Source organism: Papaver somniferum, chromosome 3 (genome assembly GCF_003573695.1).
Source record: "Papaver somniferum cultivar HN1 chromosome 3, ASM357369v1, whole genome shotgun sequence".
NCBI lineage: Eukaryota > Viridiplantae > Streptophyta > Magnoliopsida > Ranunculales > Papaveraceae > Papaver > Papaver somniferum.
Window position 1 is genome coordinate 26,776,042 of NC_039360.1, and position 23,770 is coordinate 26,799,811.

The 23,770-nt window shown below is 36.9% G+C and overlaps 1 protein-coding gene across 1 annotated transcript; it reads left to right on the forward strand.

Annotated features, from left to right (window-relative positions):
- The first annotated feature begins 20,962 nt into the window (after positions 1–20,962).
- Positions 20,963–22,328, forward strand: LOC113359192. Its single transcript, XM_026602866.1, has 2 exons — positions 20,963–21,025; positions 21,282–22,328. Exons 1-2 carry the CDS (start codon positions 20,963–20,965, stop codon positions 22,326–22,328), a joined length of 1,110 nt encoding a protein of 369 aa, XP_026458651.1.
- Positions 22,329–23,770: the final 1,442 nt, after the last annotated feature.

The following is a 23,770-nucleotide window of genomic DNA, read 5'->3' on the forward strand; positions in this document are numbered from 1 at the left end:
ACTCAATTACGAAGCTTTTCTTTTAGAAGGAAGATTTTTAGACGGATCAGCTCTCGACATAGTACCCTTGGAATACTTCCCTTTGAAAGAAACTGTGGGAGGAGGAGGCAAAGATTTCTGCGGAGGCACTGAAGGAGGAGCCATAGAACAAAGGGGCGGAACATCCAATGTTTCATTACGAGGAGGAGGAGCCCGCGTACTCCTAGAGTCATCACGAGGGGGAGCCTGAGTACTCCTAGAATCTTCACGAGGACGAGAATGGGCACGGTTAACAGCATACCTAGACCCAGAAGGACCCGTCGGCACATCCCCTTTCTTAGTAGGCACAATCTTCGCACCAGAGGAAGATGAAACCCGATGACCCCGAGGATCCGATTGCGAAGACTTGTAAGGACCTTCCCCAAGTGCAGATCTGTCAGAATCTCGACGCGGAGGGGATCTTGGCGGACTAGACGGCGGGGTTTGGTAAGGAGCCCGCGGACGATCAGACATATCTACAAGGAAACACAAAAACAGTTTAGAGAAGAATACGAGGAGATCACTAAAGATCAAAAAAACCCATAATTGATGGTTCATCCGGATAAACATCAAAAACCCTAAGAACTAAAAATAACCAGAAATACCCCATCAAACTCCAGGGATAATATTAGATACAGACTCACAGACTTTGTAACAAAGAACAGGGGCAAGCATATATGCTTCGACCTGTGTGTTCTTCATCACAAAGCCAAGAATACAGCAGCAGGAAACAAATGGGTAGATACATAGATAAATCATTGATGAGCAGCTAATGAAAAACCGCATACCTGTATAGAAGAGGACGACAAGCACCAACCACAGTCGAAGAAAGGAGGATCGGAGATATCAAAAGCTAGTTGTCTGCGATACAGGGGCAACAACAGTCGAGAGCGAAAGAGACAGAAAATTGAATGTTGTTATCTTCCTCACAAGCATGACGATAATAAATGACTAAACAACAAGAATAGAAAACAAAGAAAGGATGAATACTGACAAGAAGAGGATGAACACTGATAAGAAGAGGATAAAAGTTTTTTTTCACATTCTCTTTCCTATTTATAAATCTAGAGAAGACAATAATTGTCCCTCGTACCAAGGAGAAGTTATGGGGAAAGTTAATGCAAAGTGGGAAACGTGCCCGTATTTATAGGGGAAGTTATTTCAGGAGAGATAAAACGTGTAGGACGACCTTTCTTCTTCTAAATTGCAAAATACGCCCAAGTCAGAAGAAGAGGGACAAATTGTATATACACCTTTCATCATCTACCACGTGTATAGAAAGAAACACGTGGAAGACATGCAAAACAAGATATCAAAAATGATAACAAGCATCTCATCAGAAGATGCCATCGGTCAGCAGATCTGACGGTCAGGGATAGAAGATCACAGAGGTATGATGGCTTAGAGGAGCACCAGATAATACCCCTTGGGTGTTAATACACCCAATCCCGAGGAAGATCCCAGATCAACGGCTGAGAGGAAGTTTGACTGACACAGATGTGACCAGACAAAGAGACACTTGTCTGACACGAGCAGACATCCATCTACCCGCATTAAATACCAAAGAGATATACACGTGTCAATCAGCTCGTGGAAGAGGAGAGGATAACCCTTCGTATTCAAGCTTAGGCCGCAGCATATGCCGAAGACCTCTGCGTAATGGGCGCAAAGCACAAGAAAATAAGATTACAACGGCACCTCATAAGTGGGACCCACGTTCCAACCCTATAAATACCCCTCTCCACTAAGAGAGAAGGGGTCGACCGATCCAGAGAAAAGATAGGAGAATATAGGAGAGAGAAATAGGAAGAGTAAGTGATCCCCCTACTTCCACACACCTATGTGTACTCTAAAGTCATTTGACTATCTTTGTAATCATTCAATACATAGTGAAACACCAACCCCGTGGATGTAGGCCTTAGTGCCGAACCACGTAAATCTTTGTCTCATTTATTTTTCAGCACTTTACATTCAGCATTGAACGTCATGTGCTTTACATTTATGTTTGATTCTCTGTTTACCCCTTTTATACGAACATTATTCATGATAATGTTCGACTAGACAATGACAAGCCCGAAGGCTTAGAGTCGATGAATCGATATAATCATCCCCTTTACATATACGACGTACAATTTCAGAATTAGAATGTATGCGATTATTGTTTGTGAACACGTGGATGACTTCGAGATTTATGTGTTCACAATCTGGAACACGTGGATAGCTTCGAGATTTATGTGTCCACATGATGGTTATGCAACTGGTATAGCTAGCTAGTTATATGGCCTCCCGTATATGGCTACTAAAACGTTAGGGTGTTTCCTTGATTAAAATGCACAATGAGGTTACGGAAAATCAATAAAACAAATAAAAAATGAATTGGATGTCATTCTACTCATTTTACAGTACCATGCAGAACTTTCGGCTGTAGTGGTAACATGCGATGATAGATGCAAAACCCGTATCGTCGTGATGGTCCTGATGGATGATAATCCCAGCTTCGTAATCGACAGGTTCTGAGTCCAACTTGTTTAATCATGCATGCAACCAATCCTAATCGAATCTTTGACTACCGACTATCCAGGAAATATGATTGGATATTATAAGACTTCTCTTAAATATAGCCCACACATTTATTAATCATAACCCAAAAAATTTAAGTTAAAATGAAATCCAAACACATCTTAATTTTTAATGACAATTAAAATTAAATTCTTCTTCTTACTCAAAATTAAAATAAACCGTAATTTTTCTTTTAATCATATTTCATCGTATAAATCTTAGTTATAATTCTCATACAATTATAAATCCTAACTCTTACTTTTCCCCAAAAATAAAATAAATCATAATTCTTATTTTTCTCTAAAATGATATTCTTTTTTCTTAATCATGATAATATTAAAATTAATAGGAATGCATATTTAAATTTTTCCATTCCAAATTTTCCATAATAACATCTATCAAAACGGAATTAATTTAGAGTTTGATTCTTTTCCTATGACCATATTCCTAAACACAATCCATAAAAAAAATCTCTAAATGGGTTTTCTCAATCATGATTAGACCAATATTGATCGAGGGTATTGATCATTCTCAAAAACCTTAATCATGTCAAATATCTTAGATAAACTTAATTATAAAAAATTAGATAAATAACTTTTTTTATTAGAGATTTAATGATCATCTTACTATTTTGGGCTATGTATAATTTTGTGGTATATGTGTAATGATTTAAAGATTGTTTGATTAGATAAACACTTATTTTAAATGGATTATGATCAATAAAATCACGGACTATATTTAAGAGAAGTATATTATAAATATAATATATCTAGAAAAAGAGGAACCATATATAATAGTTGCATGGAGCAACGAAAACCTCTTCTTTATTCTTCTTCCCTTGTCTCTCCCGGTGACAAAAATCTTTATTGAGGCACAAATTCAACAAGGTCCCATATGTACAGTGTGTTTATGTCAACACTGTGCACTAACCAAAACCAAAACAACAAACAGGAACCATCAAGATGCTAGCGAGCTCTTCAAAGGCATCCACTCACATCATATATATACTTTTTACTATCTCCTCTTTCTCTCAAAAGATCACAACCTTGCTGTTGTGCCCCCCTGGGCACAGTGCCAAAAGGTAGAAAGGTACTGCTTGCTATTGCTAGTCATCAGAACGTGAAAGACTGTGTTTTTGTCTACGTGCCATTTTAACTTTTTACTTGGCATACGACGTGTCATGCCAGGTAAATCTTCCGTTGTGCCTAAACACACCTTTCCAAGAATACTACACACTTCTCTTGTGTTCTGCTTGTGCTACAACCAGCTAAACACCATGCTTACGGTATATATATACCTTGCTGCACTATATCCATTTTCATTCACAATCATCACCCCTCAAACAAAACCAACTCAAAAACTTATCATCATTCTTATCTTCTTTCCTTCACTTAGCCTTATCAAGATTGATCTCTTGTTTATTGAATAACCTATGGCAGCCATATCAATGTTGTTGATGATGAAGTTAAGAAAGAATGTAGATGGCGATGATGATAACGATAATGATTATGCACCAGCTGCAACAATAGTACCATTAACGGATGAAGATAGTGATGATGATGATAATGGTATTGATTATGCACCTGCCGCGACTATGGAAAATGATAGTGATGATGATGATTATGACTATGCTCCAGCTGCATAAATATCGCCGCTATGAAATGCACCGATGATTAACCGTCAACATCAATCCGAGCTAGCAAGATCTATTAGACCAACGGCAGAGGCATAAATTATAGCTTTTGAAGCTTCTGAAAATTAACCATGCAATATAACAGTTGCGGACCTCATTTATAGGAGGAGTAGGACAGAAGACGATTGGAGATCCTTGGTTTTGGTCTCTTTACTTGGATCTTTATAGTTTTTAACCTTAATTTTGTAAGGTAGGATTTGTTTTTCACCTAAAAGCTTATGCGGGATTGAAGGATTTATATGATGTAATTCATTACGAGGTCCACCTAGGATGAAAGATTAATTAAATAAACAATAATTTTTCAAATTAATTTTCTTATAATCTTTGCCTTGTGACTTCTGCATCCCACTGTGGCCGAAAATTTATATCATTTGTGAGCCGAAAAGACATTTATCACGATTCAAACCTTACTTTCGTGCCTGATTGCCTTCCACTTTATCTCTTATTCTCTTTCTCATAATCTGCGACTCACATTATTTATGCCTGATTGCCTTCCACTTTATCTCTTATTCTCTTTCTCTCAAACCTTACTTTCGTGCTATTGTGACCCCTTGGCATAGTGCCAAAAGGTAGATTGGTACCACTTGCTATTGCTAGCCTTCAAAACGTGAATGCAGGCGTTTTTAGTCTATGTGCCATTTAGCTTTTTACTTGGCAGACTATGTGTCATTCCAGGTATATCTTCTGTTTTGCCTAAACGTACTTTTCCAAGAATCCTACACACTTCTCTTGTGTTGTTCTTGTGCTACAACCAGCTAAACACCATCCTTAAAGTATATATATACCTTCCTGCACTATATCTATGTTCATTCACAATCATTCACCACTCAACAGAAACCAACTCAAACACTTGTCACCCTTATATTCTTTCCTTTTCTTCTTATAGTCTTATCAAGATTAAGTGAACCCTAGCTTATTTTCTTCACTTATTGAACCTATGGCAGCCATAACACTATTGAGAAAGAATGTGGATAGGGATGATGATAATGATAAAAATTATCTACCAGCGGCATCAATGGTTTTAACCGACGCAGATAGCGATGATGATGATAATAATTGTTATGATTATGCACCTGCCGCGTCTATGGAAAATGATAGTGATGATGATGAATTGATGATAGTGGCTATGACTATGCTCCAGCTGCATAAATATCATCATGCTGATACAAATGCCTGAATTCATCATCCAGACACTAGAGTCATTAACCTTAACTTTTGTCACTGAGTTGCGGTCATCTATAGAAAGAAGGCGCCAATGCGTGTTTCTTGGTCCTTAATTTTGGTCTTTTTAATTGTATCTTGACCTTACTATTTTAAGGAATTTTTTTTTTGTTTCCACCTAAATATATAGTTAGGTTGATTTAATAGATTTAGGATTTAGCTTGTAAGAGATTAAATATTAATAATTCTTAATTTATTATTATAATTAGTTTCCGTTAAGTATTTGATATTTTTTAATATTCATGTGGATCGAAATGCCAGGTTATCGTATCCAAATGTATGTGATAACTGAATTAGTGAGCATGTATGAATAAAGGAATAGAAGTAATTTTTGTAACTTCTTTCAGTATAGCGGAGATTCAAGCATACTAGATGCGCTAAAGAACTAGCTCACCTAAAATCTACTTCCTGATAATGACTGAAAAGCCCACCTCCTGGTCCACCTAAAATATACCCTACGATTCTCCATGAGCTTGATTTTCCCCTGTGAATTTCCAAATGTTACTTCTTCACCCAAAAAATGGTCTGCATAACCGAGGCCATGACCTCGTGGAAAAGTTTTGCTCGCGACCTGACATAAAAAATACGCTTTGAAACCGCATTGAGACCTAAAGATAGTCCATGCATGTTACCCAACCTAAAAATAGTCTACCTCATGACCAAAAATATACTATGACCAAAAATCTCCGATAGTTGTTACCCAACGGTCCCAACCTAAAATATGTATCAGAGTCCGAAATTTTTCTCGGTGGCACAGTAATCCGCCTCGTGATCTAAATTTTAACTTTTGTGATCGAAAATTTAGATTGTGACCAGTAAAAGTTAGTGATCTGATTAATGTGCAACAAGGAGGTAGAATATTCAGCTACTTAACAACACTTTTATCAACACATACTGTAAAAACGACCCTCGACATGCACATCTCAGCTGCTGGAGAGAATCCTATTCTGTATAAAAAGATACGATCACAAAATCGTGAAGTCCCAACCATCTGCTGGAGAGAAGACTTCCCCATATCAATGTCTTTATGTCAACACTATGTACTCATAATATGCTTTCCACGCTCTCAAGATATCACACAGACTCTTTACTTTCCTAACATCTTGACCCCCAGTCCAGTGCCGAAAGGTTAAAAGGTACAGCATTAAAGGGTACTAACAATTGCAGGTGATGAAGCCTAATTGTCGTTCTGCTTTTTGCTTGGCATACTACGTGTCATACCAGGTGTATCTTTCGTTGCGCCTAAACGCATCATTCCAAGAATGTTACACACTTCTCCTTGTGTTATGCTTGTGCTACAGCCAGCTCAACACCATCCTTAGGGTATATATACCTAGCTGATCAACTATGTTTATTCACTCACAATCATCAGTCGACCTAAGCCAACTCTGAAACTTATCGTCATTCTTCTACACTCCCCTTTTTTTTAGACTTATCAAGATTGAACCCTAGTTTTACTTAACTAAGTGAATAACCTAGCTATGGCAGCCATATCAATGTTGATGATGAAGTTAAGGAGGAGTGTAGATAACGGTGAAGATAACGAGAATAGTTTTGTTTATGCACCAGCTGCAACAATGGTACTAGTTGATAGCGATGACGATAGTGATGATGATGATTATGGTTATGATTATGCACCTGCTGCGTCCATGGAATATGATAGTGATGACGATGATGATGATGATACTGGTTATGACTATGCTCCAGCTGCATAAACATCACGCACGATGAATACACGCATAATTCACTATCAATAGCAATCCTAGCTAGACTTAGCATAAATTTTGCGGTCTCTGATAATTTTTGCAGTCATTTATACAAAGAAGGCGCCAATGTACGTTTGGTCCTTAATTTTGGGTCTTTTTAATTGTATCTCAAGTCTTAACCTTAAATATTTTTAAGGATATTTTTTTCTTTCCCCTAAAAGCTTTTGCGGATTTATCTACCATATATAATTGTTTAAAGGATTTTATTTTATTATTATTTAAGTGGTTCGTAAGGCCAGGTTATATATTGCATTCAAATATACAAGATTTTATTATTAGTTAGTAATTCGTAATGCCGGGTATCATATTGCATTCAAATATACAAGAATTGATATTAGTGAGCGTATCTGAATAAAGAAATGGAAGTGATTTTTGGAACATCCTTCATTATATGGAAACCCTACCAGGCTAAATGACAATGAAAGGAGATGAAAATTGGATCACTCGACCGAATGATAGGTTTTTCAGAGGTTATTAATGTTCTGCTAGCTGTTGGTGAACTTTGAGATCATCATGAAGTTTGGTTAAAGGCTATAAGGAAGTATGCGACTGATTGTTTTGAGAGAAAAGATCAATCGTAAAAGAAGAATTTAGTTGAATCTCCTAAATATCCATGAAAATCTCCACGAAAGAATGCAGTTAAATCAAACCAAAAACCTGGCAGACCAGATCATCCATACAGCCCATAACCGAAGACAAGACCTGCATTTGGTGAGTCTGTTACCATCCAAAATTTAAGAAACTCAACCTAGTGATTCATCTAAAAGCTACCACATGACCTAGATTTTGCCTCAATCTTTGCCCAATATTATTCCTTGACCAAATTTTTGCATTGTGACCCAAAAATGAAAAAATTGCTCGGAATCTTCATCATTAATCTAATCTGCGAGGGAGAGTGAAAAAAAAGTGTTCGAATCGTAAAACTTTTTGTTTGAATCACGTAAAACTTTTAAGAAAGTTGATTACGTAGTACAGTAGTACAAATTTTCATGAAATACAGTACAGTAGTACACAAACAAAACAAAAAAAACCTAAAATGTGCACCTTGACCAAAAACCTAAATTATGACCCAAAACTCGCCGGCCAAAATTTACCTAAAAATCGGCAGCTTAACCCAAACTTGCAATAAAAATCCGGTAAGTGACCAAAATGTGAGACAAAAATAGGTATTAGGTCTAAATTCGCCTCGTGACCCAAAAAGAATCGTGTGATCCAAAATTTCTATTACCGCTCAAACTCTGCACCCTCACCCGAATTTGCAATAAAAATCCATAATGTGAGGTCCCTGAGGTGAAATTCACTATTAATTGTTATCCACAATATACTAGATTGCTTTACTTAATTATGATCAAAGTCTATCATTGTGACCCTGTAGATACTCCAAAATTAGGAGAAGGGTAAAATAGGAATTTCACCCTAGAAGAAACTAACATACAGTGGCGGAGGCAATTGTACGCCCTGCTAAACCGGACCTCAAGCCTAATTTTGCCTAATTTTTCTGAAATTTTGGAATCCTGAGCCTATTTTTGTTATCTTGTATCCTTTAAAAATATTTTGCTTCCCTTTAACGGAGTTTCTGGCTCCGCCCCCGCTAAGATACCAAGGAAATTATAGAGAAAGATAGCGAATGAAGTGAATAAATGAGTAGGGCTTTGGCACGAGGAGGAGATACAAAGAGCGAAGGAGCATGTACGAGTGGGAGACTAAGGACGACCGGGAATAGCGGAGGAGGGAAGTGATATCAGCCTTGGTCGCGTGCGGAGGGAGATGAAGCAAACCACATGGGGCTGAGCCACGCAGGAAGATTTTGCGTGATGGATAAAGGAAAGGCTGTAGAACGGTTTGTGCGAGGCTCTGACGGGCCGGCGTAAAAATTATGTTATACATTTATGAGATAGCCTCTAATCTACCGGTACCGGAAAGGTTTTGGTTATGGTTTTGGTTTTGGTTGGATAAAGGCAAGATTGTCGCGTGAAAAAGAGTATGTGTCAAAGAAAGAAGTGGGTCGCAGATTATCCGTTAAATGAATGCCGGAAAAAAGGGATATTAGCAAGGACACGGGTTGGATCGGACGTACTAGCTTGAGAGAGCAGTCGGGATAGTACTGAGAGAGCAGTTAAAATAGTACACGTGTATGACATCAGAGAATTTATGATTACTATAAATAGTGTTTATGTAAAACTTAAAAGTGAAGCCTTTTCAGTGAGATTTCGGCGGTGTACTACTTTCTAGATGAGAGTGTACTCTTTCCTTTTTTTGTATTACCTTTTCTTCCCCTTCGGGGTTAATACTATTTTCAAACGCGAAATATCTATCATCACTACTTATAAGGCAAACCCTACGATGAACACTCTAATGAAGCTGAAATTTAGTTTTTCAAATTCATCCTTCCTTAACTTTGCATAGCATGAAAGTGAATCTGTATGTTAGTATATTTCAAGTCATATCTACGAGTAACCGAAATATACCCCTGTGATTCAAATATCCGCCTCATAACCCGAAACATACTAAGTTACTTATTGTGGCTCAAAATTGGTTTGGAATACTAAGTGATTTAAAATACGCCCTAAATCTAAAAGTTATCCGTTACTTCAAAAAAAGGATATCCCGTTACTTCAAATCTTCTATTTTTTTGTTTTTGCATTTTTTTTTTATAAGTAAAAAGGTTTGGGATTGACAAATTTTGAACTCATATCACTAATATCGTCATCCAATAATTTTACTGTTGTACCATAATGACACCGGCCTGTTACCTCAAATCTCCTTACTAACCAAAAACTGCATTTCAAAGTAAACATTTGTCATCGAACCATAACTCCACACTCTAAATCATGAGCAAAAAGAAGGAAAATATAACCCAAGATCGTCCATTGTCACTCAAATATTGTCACGTGACTTTAAATATGTATAGGTGTTCCGAATTTACATAGTGCCACAAATCAACCCTTGACCCTTCGTAATGTAAAACAGTATGAACTATATGACCAACTACTCAACACCACTTTTTATTCAACACATTGTAAAAAGGAGATCCAAATTTCAGCTGCTGGCGAGGATGATATACCAAAGTGGTATCTACTGTAAAAGAGATGGCACAAAATCATGAAGTCCCCATCAAGTAGGCACGGGCATATTTATGTCAACACTATGTACTCACCAAAGACCAAACTTGGCAACAAACAAGAACCATGAATTGCTTTTCGAAGGCATCCACTCAGATCATACATATGCCTTCCCCTTTCTCTATCTCTCTCTCAAAATATCAGACAACCTCTTTAATTACTTTCTTAATATTGTCCCCTGCTCCGGCTTAATGCCAAAAGGTATAGAGCCATCGCTACTTGCTATACAGCTAGTCATCGAAACGAGACACTGGCCATGTAGGGTGTTTAAGTCTACCTACCATTTTAACTTTTTACTTGGAATACTACTTGGCATGCCAGGTATACGGTCAATTGTATCTAAACGCACATTTCTAAGAATGCTACACACTTCTCTTGTGTTATCCTTGTGCTACAACCAGCTAAGCATCATCCTTAGGGTATATACACCGAGCTGCACTGTATGTATTTTCATTCACAATCATCATTTAACAAAAACAAACACTTATCATTAATTCCGATCTCCTTCTCTTAGAACTTATGGCAGCCATATCAATGTTGTTATTGATGAAGTTAAGAAGGAATGTAGCTTGCAATGATGCTTACGGTTATGATTATACACCAGCTGCATCAATAGTACAATTAGTCGATGCAGATAGCGATGATGATGATGATGATGATAATGGTTATGATTATGCGCCTGCTGCGTCTATGGAAAATGATGATGATGATGATGATAGTGGTTATGACTATGCTCCAGCTGCATAAACTTCACCGAGATGAAATGCACGGGTATTTCACTCAACATCAACCCTAGTTAGATTTGTCATACCATCCGGAAAGCAGATTCATTAATTAATTAACCACAAGTTTTGCAGTTTCTGAGAATGAACACAACATATATAGCTTTATAAAAAAATTGCAGTCATTTATACAAAGAAGGCGCTAGTTTTTGCACCGGTCCAAAGTTTTGTGGTTTTTTTAATTGTATCGTAAGCTCTTAACCTTAATAATTTCTAAGGATTTTTTAGGTCTACCAGCAGATCCACGAGCAAATTAAATATTTTTTTTTCTCAATCCTTGATTGTGTTAACATAGTAGTATTAATTTTATTCAAGTGGATAGATAATACACTAAGTTTACAATTTGAACTGCGTTTTTCAAGACTGTCAGGAAGACAGTCAAGGAATGGAATAGAAAGAATAACTCTACTGTGTAAAAAAATTATTTTCAACTGGTTAGTGGGTTCTAAAATTTTTGATGCCTTACAGACGTATTTCGCATAACTGTAATGCGGAATGCTGTTACGATCCTTAAAATATGTAATTGAATTCATGTATTTATCTCTATTTCAGTTTTACCGCTCCTTATGATGGGATTTTTTTTCAATAAACTTTGCCTTTTGAGTCAAAAGAAAAAATGGATACGCCAAGTTGTTGGACGACTGAAGACTCGATAGGAGTCTTAGCAATGAATTTTAATAATCTAATAATTTGTATTTGTTCTCAAAAAAAAAATAGTATTTTATTAATATGTCTTTGATTTTTAGTATTATTTTTCTCTGAATTTCACCAAATCTTGAAGTTGAAGTTTTAATCAGAAACTCGAGTCAAATTTGAGACCAGCACAAGTTGAACGAAAGGAGAAGAAAGAGTTGTATACAGGTCACATTTGAGGCAAAAACTCACAAACTGCCGGCTTTCAGCTTGTACTCGTTGTAGTTGTGAAGAATCTTGAAAATGTTGTGTGCGGACCAAAATCTAACCCTTTATGAAGGATCTGGAAAATAAAGAGTAAAACATTGTGTGGATTTAATCAAGGGAAAATTGCAAAATACACCCATGCATGATCTAAAAAAAAAAATCGCAACATGCCGTGACTTATAATGATCCAATGAATGCTTCGTAGTCCTAAATAAGCTTATGAAAAACAATGGTTTTCCTCGTAAACAATAGTATATCATTTCCATGAAGTAGAAGAGACGCTCAGAGAATAAACCCCAAGGCTGACTATCCTCAAAATTCTTTCATCTCCTCTCTCTCCTATCGTCTTTCTCCTTCTCTTTGATGTTGGAGTTCCCCATATTACTCATCACTTCATAAACACCACCACAGCATAGCATCGAACATTGACCAGAAGGACATTCAAATCGAGCTCAACCAAAGCTCTATCAAAATGGTCAAGAGTTGATTCTGTAGTTTTCTCCAATATCTCAGGTGTAACTTGAATTTATGATCATTTCACTTTTCTTTCTTCCAAACTTTACTTCTAAAAGACAAACCCTTTTGCAAAATATGTACGTAAATTCAAATAGTACTTGTAGGATGAAATTGTTAACAGGCAGTTGAGACCTATACATGTTCGAATTTACATGATAAAAACAGTTTATGTGATTGCTCGCTCATGCACCATATTGCTTAGAGATTAGAGTGAGAATATTGTGAACTATTCACGAAATTTTAGAGGTGATCTGAACTGGGCTTTGTACAACCATACAATAGCACTCTAGAGTATCTGGGCTTTGGGTTAAAGTTTAGAAAAAAAAAAGTTACCGTTGCTATCCCAAGGGATATTGTGAACTATTCACGAAATTTTAGAGGTGATCTGAACTGGGCTTTGTACAACCATACAATAGCACTCTAGAGTATCTGGGCTTTGGGTTAAAGTTTAGAAAAAAAAAAGTTACCGTTGCTATCCCAAGGGACTATGATTATGAAACCTGTTTTGAGGCATACATCTGTCTAAGTTCGGCTGAAAAGTTATAAGCCGATCATTGAATTATCAGCCGAACCTAGGCAAAAATATAGGTTATCAGCCGAACCTTGAGTATGTCTCAAAATATATCTCATGATTATTGATTAATGCAAGGGTGTGGTGCTCTAATTATGAGCCATAATGACCAATCATTACAGAAACTCTAGGAGTGCTTCTTCAACCTCAAAAAGGTAAAGACTTGGAACATGGGGCTAAAGAAGGTGATTGAACAACTGATTTTAAACCGGAAGGGTGAAGCTCTCATGATTCCACCACGTACGGTACACTAGAAGAATGATTTTAAGAGATAAAAGGAACCCCATTTTACTATTTTACCTGCAGTTTAATTTCATGGTACACGATCGAGTAGCCAACAATATGGCTCACACTCAAGTCAGGTTCAAGCAACAATATTTACCATCAGTGGAAATTGGAGGCCTCAAATCTGCCTCAGTGCTTTCTTTAGTTTGTTACTACAAGCATCACTTCTTTTCCTTTTTCCTTTAATTCTCTTCGTAATTACTTTTCCTTTTTCTTTTTCTTTGTAATAACTTTCAATCAAAACAGAAAAAAAAAAATTGGTCATGAGTTTGCCAAATCTCAGGAACGGAGGATATCCCTGATTATTTATTTTTACTCGTAAAAAAGACTAAATATAATGAAAATGAAAAGACAAGGCCACCACAAGAAAATGGTTGCCGGCTGCCCCAATAAATTTACAAAAGTACTACAAAGTAGCTAAACGGTTCATAAAATATTGACAATTTAAGAAAAAAAATATGACCTAACTTGGAAGTCTACAAAAGAGATCTTCAAGCGGCATCTAAGATGTTGGAGAAGATGGTAAGCTCAAACCCTGAAAAAAAATTGGGAAACAAAATGCCTTAGAATTTGTTATTACGGTGAAAAATGGCATACCTCTTCAGGAAAAAAATAAAAAATTATACTCCGAAAACAGAAAATAGCTAGAATAAAGATTACCAATGCCATTTATTTTTTTTGTTCTCGTATCCTTTTAATGTTCGTTTTCTCCACCATACTCCTTCCTCCGTGGGCAGTCAAATTGAGCTGAACCAATGTCGTCCGGTAATAGTTAAGAGTTCGTCATTTAGTTTTCTCCAATATTTTAAATGCATCTTTTTATGTTCACTATCTAAATTTTTCATTGATCCAAACTTTACTTCTATTACCCTTTTCCCTTGTATATGAGGTTTTTCTATGAGATCCGCAAACAAATTTCTCATTAAATTCAGATAATACTTATACGACTGAAACCCATGCTGAGGGCATGCAGTTAAAAACTTAAACCTAATGGCAACTTCAAGATGAAACTTAGCTTATATAAAGACAACTCTCTTTATTGATGTTTAGAATATCTCTCAAAACTAAACACAAGCTCTAATCTTGCTCTTATGATCAACCATAACTTTGGTGATTCATATATATAGAACTTAGGATTTCCTTTTCCTAACCTCATTCCTTTACTACATGTATTTCCTATTCTTAGAACTAGTTGGAACCTAATTCCCTTTAGGAATACATGCTAGGCTTTCCTTATTCTAACCAAACATGTTAGAGACTATCTTAGCCTCAATGTTGAAGTTAATCCAACATTCTCCCCGTTAAGCTTCAACCTTACCCGTGACATATCTTGTACTCCAATCAGTTGTCTCATTTCTTCAAACTTGATCCGAGCTAATTCCTTTGTCAATATATCTGCTTTCTGCTCAGTTCCTGGTATGTGTTCTACGTTAATGACCTCCTTCTCGATGCATTCTCGTATGAAATGATACCTTTTCTGAATGTGTTTCGTCTTACCATGAAACACTGAATTTTTAGTGAGTGCAATTGCAGACTTATTATAAATCTTGATGAGAACTTTTTCAGGTTCTCTTCCTTTGATTTCACCCAACAGTTCTTGAAGCCATATTGATTGTCTAGCTGCTTCTGTTGCGGCCATGAACTCAGCTTCGCATGATGACAGAGCTAATGTGTCTTGCTTCTGTGAACACCATGTGATAGGTGCATCTCCTAGGTAGAAGATATGACCTGTCGTACTCCTTCCATCGTCTTGGTCAATATTATGACTGCTGTCACTATACCCAACAATTCCTTTTGATCCTCCTCGACCATACTTCAATCCATACGTGATTGTTCCTTTTAGGTATCTTAATATTTGCTTCATGATGTCACCATGAGACTTGCGTGGACTTTGCATATAACGACTAGATACTCCCACTGAGAAATCCAAGTCTGGTCTTGTGTGTAACAAGTACCTAAGACACCCAACATTTCTTCTATAACACGTTGAATCAATCTCTGCTTCTTCTTGTGCCTTTGAAACTTTAAGTCCAAACTCCATTGGTATCTTAGTTGGATTAGAAGTTTCAAGTCCTGCTTCTTTCAGAATTCTCCTTGCATAAGCTTCTTGTTTAATCTGAATCCCATCTACTCCTTGATGGACTTCTATGCCAAGGTAATAAGTGAGTTTTCCGAGGTCTGACATCTCAAACTTTGATGACATTTCTCTCTTGAACTCATTGATCACCTTAAGGGAGTTGCCAGTCAAAAATAGATCATCTACATAGACTGCAATCACAAGAAGTGTTCCTTTTTCTTCTCTTCTGTATACTGATGTTTCTTTAGAGCACTTAACAAATCTGATTTCTCTTAAGATTTGATCTAACTTTGTATTCCAGGCTTTCAGAGCTTTCGTAGGTATCCTGTTTATTAGGTATGTGGAGTGTCGTACAGCTTCTCCCCATAGATAATTAGGTACCTGCATGGATTTTAATGAACTTCTCGCCATCTCCATTAGAGTTCGGTTTCTTCTCTCCACCACTCCGTTTTGTTGTGGTGTAATGGGACCAAATAAATCAGCATGAAGAAGATTTAATGGCTTTGAGGCTCTGAATGTTGTTGCTTTTGGAAAACCTTGACGCGTTTGTTTCCCAACTAAACATGATTCACAGATCCTTGATTCATCGTTTATTTGTGGTAGCCCTCGAACCATCTTGTTCTGAGACATAGTTTTTAAGGTTCTGAAACTTATGTGTCCTAACCTTGCGTGCCACTTCCATGTCTGATCTTCCAGTCTCATATTCAGACACAATGGCCTTCCAATCATGAGACTTATCTTGTAGAGTCTATTCTGTGAGCGTGAGACTCTAACTAAAAGTCTTCCACTTGGGTCATGAACTGTTAGATAATCTTGTCGCATTCTAACATCACATCCAACTTCTGTAGCTTGTCTTAAACTTAGAATGTTACTTTGTAAGTTTGGGATGAAGTAGATGTTTGTGACAAGCTTCTGTTCTCCGGTCTTGCTCTGAAATAGAATTGATCCTTTCCCTTCAATTTCTACAAATAGTGTTTGATCTATCCTTCTTTTCTTTCCCTTGGTTTTGATCATTCTGACTTGTTGTTCTATCTTGTGAGTTAAACCTTCCTCCCCTTCCTCGGCCTCTGTTTACTCTACCACCTCTTCCACGACCTCTTCCTCTTGTCGCAGAGTTTTGTTGGTAAGAGTTTGTGTACAAGAGTTTTCCTTGAGTTTCTCCATTATTTTCTTCATCAAGGATTCTCTCTTCATATGCTTTCAATCTTCTAATTATATCTTCATAGCTAGTCTTCTTTAAATCTAAGACTTGTTCGAGAGAAGCTATGATATGAATATACTTGGATCTTGGTAAACTATTGAGAAACTTATTTACCAGTTTATCTTCATCAATGGATTGTCCAAGTGACGCAGCTTTTGAGGCTATCTCTGATAGCTTTCCTGCAAAGCTATCAATAGTATCAGTGTCTTTCATCTTCATTCTTTCAAATTCAGACATTAAGGTTTGTAGACGGGCTTCTTTAACTCGATCAGCTCCGAGATTACGTGCCTTTATTGCATCCCAAATTTTCTTTGAAGTTTCCTGTTCACCAACTTGTAGAACAAGACACTCTGGTATTGCTTGAAAGAGTAATCCAATGGCAACATTGTTTTTGTCTGGGTCCAATGTACCAGGATCAATTGTTTCCCAAACTTTGTAGATTTTCATCAGTACCTTCATTCTCATGGCCCATACTGTGTAGTTTGTGGCATTGAGGATTGGAACTTGTATTAATGGTGGCGTGAACTGCTTTGCACCCACAATGGTGGTTTCGTTTTCCATGGCTCGGAAACAAGCTCTGATACCAATTAATGGCAACTTCAAGATGAAACTTAGCTTATATAAAGACAACTCTCTTTATTAATGTTTAGAAAATCTCTTAAAACTAAACACAAGCTCTAATCTTGCTCTTATGATCAACCACAACTTTGGTGATTCATATATATAGAACTTAGGATTTCCTTTTCCTAACCTTATTCCTTTACTACATGTATTTCCTATTCTTAGAACTAGTTGGAACCTAATTCCCTTTAGGAATACATGCTAGGCTTTCCTTATTCTAACCAAACATGTTAGAGACTATCTTAGCCTCAATGTTGAAGTTAATCCAACAAAACCCATGCATGTCGAACATTGCATGACAAATGAAGTTTTCGTGATTGATCATGCACCACGTTGTGTGAGATTTTCGTGAACTAGTATCTAACAATTTATGTACGGTGCAGACATGAACTCCATCTGTTGTTTGTGCAAGCCAACGTATGTGATGGAGGAGACACTGAGCTTTGCGGGTGAAGGTCGGACATTTTTCAATTTCCGTATGCACCAAAAAAGAAAATTACAACAGCTGACAAGTTCATTTGCCAAGCCAACGAAGCAGTACGATCATCAGGGGTACAGTGTCAAAGTTCAAAATCGGTTAATAGTTTTAATTTCATCATTATTATTGTGCAGTCTAAAGTTCTTGTTGCTATCCCTACTCCGTTAGGGTGTGCGTTGCTTTAGCCTTTAATTATAAACCATATACTAACCAATCATTGCATAAGCTCAAGGAGTGCTTCTGGTCCAAATCAGCTTAAAAGACTACAAGATCCCAAACATGCTGCTAAAGAAGGTGATTGCCAACAACTGAGTTTAATCTGGAAGGGTGGAGCTCGCGTGATTCCAGAAAAGTTCAGAAGAATGATTTGAGAGATAAAGTTTGGGATTTCATGATCATATGTACAGTCTAATTTCATCAAACCCCCTTCCTGAGCCAACAATATGCGTGGCTCACCGTCTGGCAAATTCAAAATATAAATATAAAAAATTATCAGAAAGAAAATAGGTATATCCGGGAAGAAAAAGAAATACAGAAAACAAATTCTCGTACATGTTCTGTATGTTGTCATGTCCCTTGGACTTGACCAGCACATGGGCGACAGATTTTATATAATGAAACCAAGATTATCTTTTTTTTGTTCACCAAATTTTATCATTTTTACATGGTCAGATCTGGACCGAGCCTATTTAATTGCCGGCATAATTCGGCCAGCTCCTAATTAACTCCTCTACTTTCTCTTCTCCCCATGTGCAATTCGGAAGGACGAAGATCCACGGCATCACGGCAGGGCTTTCTGCAAAATGGAAGATGGTAGGACTTGTTGTCCAACAAAAAAAAAAAAAAAGTAAAGTTTATAAAATTACAATCCAATAAAGGATTATACAGCTTATACTTAAAAACAATATGTACCTGAAATGGAATCACCTTAGAAAAATTATCACTTTTGATGCATCATCTTACAAAATTTCTATTCTTTGATCATTGCTAATTTTTGTCAAATGGATCCGTAACAAAATCACTAATAATTCTTATTTGTTTTTGTTCTCGATTCGATATCAAGTTTAATGCTGCTATCCCGACAACTTTGGTCATAACTATATCAGATGATAATCCTTTGCTGCTAGATTTAGAACCAGAGCTCAGATACAAGTCTTACATCAAAATTGAGTACCATTGGTTAAAACATCCGAATTTTTGCAAGAACGTGGAGTTGTGGTGGAATTCTACGAAGTTTACTGGTACACCTGGCTACACTTTCATTAGAGAACTTCAAAATCTTAAGTTCTTCCTTAAGGCTTGGAGCAAAACTTTTTTGGTGATGTAAAGAGAAAGGAAGAGGAATTAACAAGTAACATCAAGAGGTTGAATCTTATGGAAGAAACTTCTTCTCTTACGGACTTGCAAAGGGCCGAAAGAATGGAAGATTTGTTAAGTCTCCATCAGCTAAAAATTACAAGGGCTAGAATAAGCTATCAAAGAGCTAAAGCTAAAGGCTTTAAGGATGGTGATAACAACACTAGGTACTTTAATAGGGTAGCTAATTCTAAGAGGAAAAGAAACATTATTTCTAAGTTGGTTATCGGATGGGCGGACGTGTTTAATGAAGATGTGATAAAGCACGAAATTCATCAGTATTACTCTAAACTTTTCACGGCATCAGAAAACATTTCTCCAGGCTTTGAGAACTTAGATTTCAAGAAAATTGATGTGCAGCAAAGTTGTTGGCTTGAGAGGGAGTTTGAGGAGGAGGTGTTTGAAGCAATTAAGAATTGTGGAGTCAACAAGGCACCAGGGCCTGATGGCTTTACACTAGAGTTTTACAAATTTTGTTGGAATATCGTGAAAAATGATTTGATGATGGCCGCAAAGTCTTTTCATTCTAATGGCAAAGTAGATTGGAGACTCAATATGGCGTTTATGAGATTAATACCTAAAATGGAAGACTCAACAACTCCTAAGGATTTCAGCCCTTTGAGTTTGATTAGTAGTTTCTACAAGATAGTTTCTAAAATTTTGGCAGAAAGAATGAAGATTGTAATGCCAGCTATTATTTCTAATGCACAATCTCTTATTCACGAGAAGAAAATCATAGATAGAATTTTGGTAGCTAACGAATGCATTGATAGTAGGATTAAGCAAAAGAAGTCAGGCATATTGTGAAAGATAGAAGGCTTTCGATAATGTAAGCCTAAATGCGTTTTTTGCCATATTGCAAAAGAATGACTTTGGAGATAGGTGGATAAAATAGATAAGGTGGTGTGTTAAGGAAGTTCAATTCTCGGTTCTTATAAATGGAGATGCATTCGACATAATTAAACCTTCTAAAAGCATCAGACAAGGTGATCCGTTGTCTCCTTTTCTTTTTCTATTGGTAGTGGAAGTGCTATCAATTTTGTTGAGTGAAGTTGTGGATAATTGTAGATTAGGTGGCTTTGAAGTGGTTGAAAATGGTACTATTGTTTCTCATCTGCAGACGATGCTATTCTTTTTTGAAGTTCTTACAGGCCTAAAGTTAAACTTGGATAAAAGCTTTATGATAAGCATTGGGGCAGATAATGCAATTCATGAGTTAGCTGCTGAGTTGGGTTGTAACGTTGAGTCTCTTTCAATAACATATTTAGGAATTCCTATTGGAGTTAACAAAAGAAATATTGTTATATGGGATGTAGTAATTGAAAGGATGAAGAAGAAGTTGGGTCCTTGGAAACGATAGTTTCTAAATAAAACACGGAGGATTGCTTTGATTCGAAGTTCTCTGGAGAGTTTAGCCACTTACTTCATGTCACTTATGGAGTTACCAGTCACACAGTTGAAAACAAGCTAAACAGTATAATGAGAAAACTCTTGTGGGGGAAGATGAGGAAAAAAAAAGTATAAATCATAAGATTTTTGTTAAAGGGAGAGCAAAAGGCGATCCGAGGAGAGCGAAAATCGTGGTCGAGTCGGTAACCAGGCTGATTCGTATAATGAGTCAAGTTTTAAGTTTTTTTTTTTTCGAAATGCCCTTAAACCTAACTGCGGTTATGAACCTAACCTATGTAAGTTAACCTAATATATAGTTATAGAAACGAAAGCTCAAGGGAATAAAATCAGAATTTTCTTCTTATTATCACCAAAAACCTAAACACCGTTAAACCCTAAATCAAGTCATGACTTATTGTGGAAACCAGGAATCAAATATACTTGATGTTACTGGGAACCAAGAATCCCAGGTACGTAAAACATTATAACACCACCTCATATATACGTCTCTCTGGAAAAAAAGAAAAAAAAAACTTGGTTCGTTCATGCACTGAACTTGAAGATATGTTTTCACTGTTACTTATCATCACGCCATTAATATTGAGTTGTGTGTGTTTTCACATACGTTTTGAACTAATTTTTGTATTCATCGTCTATATAGAGTTGAAATATTCAGGCTTTGGTTTCTTTTTTTTGTTTACTTATAGAACTTCTTTTAATGCTCAGGTTTTTGAATCCACATCTCTCCCTTGCAATGAAGAACCTAATCCCATCCCCGAACTTTTGGTGTCATCGGAACAACCAGATTTTACACAACATTTTCTAAAACGGGAGGGATTTGGTACTAGAGAAGAATTACAGGCGTGGTGCGTGTCTATTGGTAAAGCACACAATTTTCAGATTATCTGTAAGTCATCACAAATGAAAGACACTTTAGGTAATGGTCAAGGATCTCGGGTACAATTGTGTTGTGAAAGAAGTGGCAAGTACACTAGTCACAGAGCGAAAAGCTATGTGCCAAAGACCACTACGACAAAAAAGAGAAAATGCGGCAGTGTCAAATGTAATTGTCCATTTCGTCTAAATGGAAGTTGTGACAAGTATGGGAAATGGAAACTTAGAGTTGGATGTGGTTACCACAATCACCCACTGTCAACCACATTAGTTGGACATGGTTATGCTGGAAGATTGGAGGAAAAAGAAAAGTTAGAAGTTGAAAAATTGACAAACAGTGGTTCTCGACCTTGGGAAATTCTTACCAATATCAAAATCGATAACCCGAAAAATTGTTCTACCATGAGAACCATTTATAATGCAAGGCGCAAATTTAAAATTTGTGCAATGCAAGGCAGATCAATGATGCAGCATTTCTACAAGTTAGCACTAGAGCACCATTACACGGTTGAATATAAGTATGATCCCATGACAAAGAAGGTAACAGATCTCTTTTTTGCTCATCCGGTTTCAGTGAAGTTGGCACAGTGTTTTCATGAATTTCTCCTATTGGATTGCACATATAAAACTAACAAGTATAGATTACCGTTATTCCACGTTGTGTCTCATACCTCAACGGGAGCAACATTCACAGTTGCGGTGGCCTTTATGAGTCGAGAAAAAGAAGCAAACTACATATGTGCTTTAGAGTGTGTTAAGCGACTTTATAGAGAAAATGAGATTCCATCTGTTTTCGTCACTAATTGTGAAGTTGGTTTAATTAAAGCAATTGATTATGTTTTCCCCATTCATCTCATCTTCTTTGCGCATGGCATATAGGAAAAAATGTGTATGCACACGGTCAAAAATTCTTCAAGCTCAAGCCTACAACTGCTGATGACAAAGAAAAACCGAAGAAGATTGATACTGTCATAACCCAAAAAGAGAAAAAAAAAGGGAAACAAAAGGAGAAGCAAGACGAAAAAAAAAGGAACTCAAAAAATGGTACGAGGCATGGAAGGATGTTATTACGTCACGATCGGAAGAGGATTACCAAGCAAATTTAATAAATTTATCAGTACATGGGAACCGACACACAAGGATGCTGTGAGGTATGTGACTAAAACTTGGTTAGATCCATACAAGGAGAAGTTTGTCTTGGCTTGGACTAACAAAATTAAACATTTTGACAACGTCGCAACAAGTAGAGTTGAGAGTGCACACGCCAAGTTGAAATTATACTTAGGTAACTCACTTGGTAATTTTGTTACTTGCTTTCTGTGTGCTCATTGTTCTTATGAAAATGAACATGTCCATGTTGATGCGGAGTTTGAGAAAAGCAAAACTATACAAATGCATGATCATAGAGCAGAAAACTTATTTCAAGAAATCCTCAATTTTGTGTCCATTAGAGCTTTGAACATTGTATATGATGAGATACCTAAAAATGGTGACATGGAGTCGATGGATGTTGATATGATATGCAATTGTTTGGCTCGTACAGTTAATGGTCTTCCATGTGCATGCGAATTAAGCGCGTTGAAGAAAGAAGGCAAGGTCATACCGCTTAATATTATTGATCCTTTTTGGAGGCAGTTGAGTAGTTCACCCCCGTCTTCAATCCAGATTACGCTACCATTTGAAGAGACACCAGAGTTCTTTGCAATTCGGAATAGGTGGGAACGAGTGACAGAAAATAAACAAGTAAGAATACTAGCCCAACTGCAACCAATTGCATTTCCAGGCATTATCACCCTCTTAGATCCAGACGTATCGGAAATATACATGGGCCGTAAGTCCAAGAAGAAACTAATTAAAGATAGATCCACTGTACGGGAGCCATCTTTCTATGAGCATATCGACAAAACTGTTAATATTTTGGCGAAATTGGGAGAAAAAAGGAACCGAGAAATGCTAGCAGCACAAAAGAAAGATATTATCTTAGTTAATCCAAGGTACTTGACTCATCTGCCTTTGATAATGCGAAAATTCATCGCTGCTACACAAAAGATGTCAAAAGATGGAAACTGCGGTTATCATGTGTTGTTGAAGCAATTGGCTATCAAAGTAAAGCATCACAACCCTTGTAGGTATCTGCGAGAAGTAATGCTAGGTAATATAGAATGCCACCGGACCATGTATGAGGAAATGTGGGGTGTCGATTTGTTAAAACAGTTGAAAGACGGCATACATGGAAATGAGTGGATGAAAATGCCAGAGAGTGGTTTTATTATTGCTGAGGCTTTCACCACAACGGTTGTATATCTGAGTGAAGAACAAAG

What these genes read in the sequence shown, in the direction of transcription:
- LOC113359192 (XM_026602866.1), top strand. Translation starts at nt 20,963, where the DNA reads ATGACTTATTGTGGAAACCAGGAATCAAATATACTTGATGTTACTGGG. An exon ending in CTGGGAACCAAGAATCCCAG is followed by an intron (nt 21,026 to 21,281) that starts GTACGTAAAACA and finishes TTTAATGCTCAG; the next exon opens with GTTTTTGAATCCACATCTCT.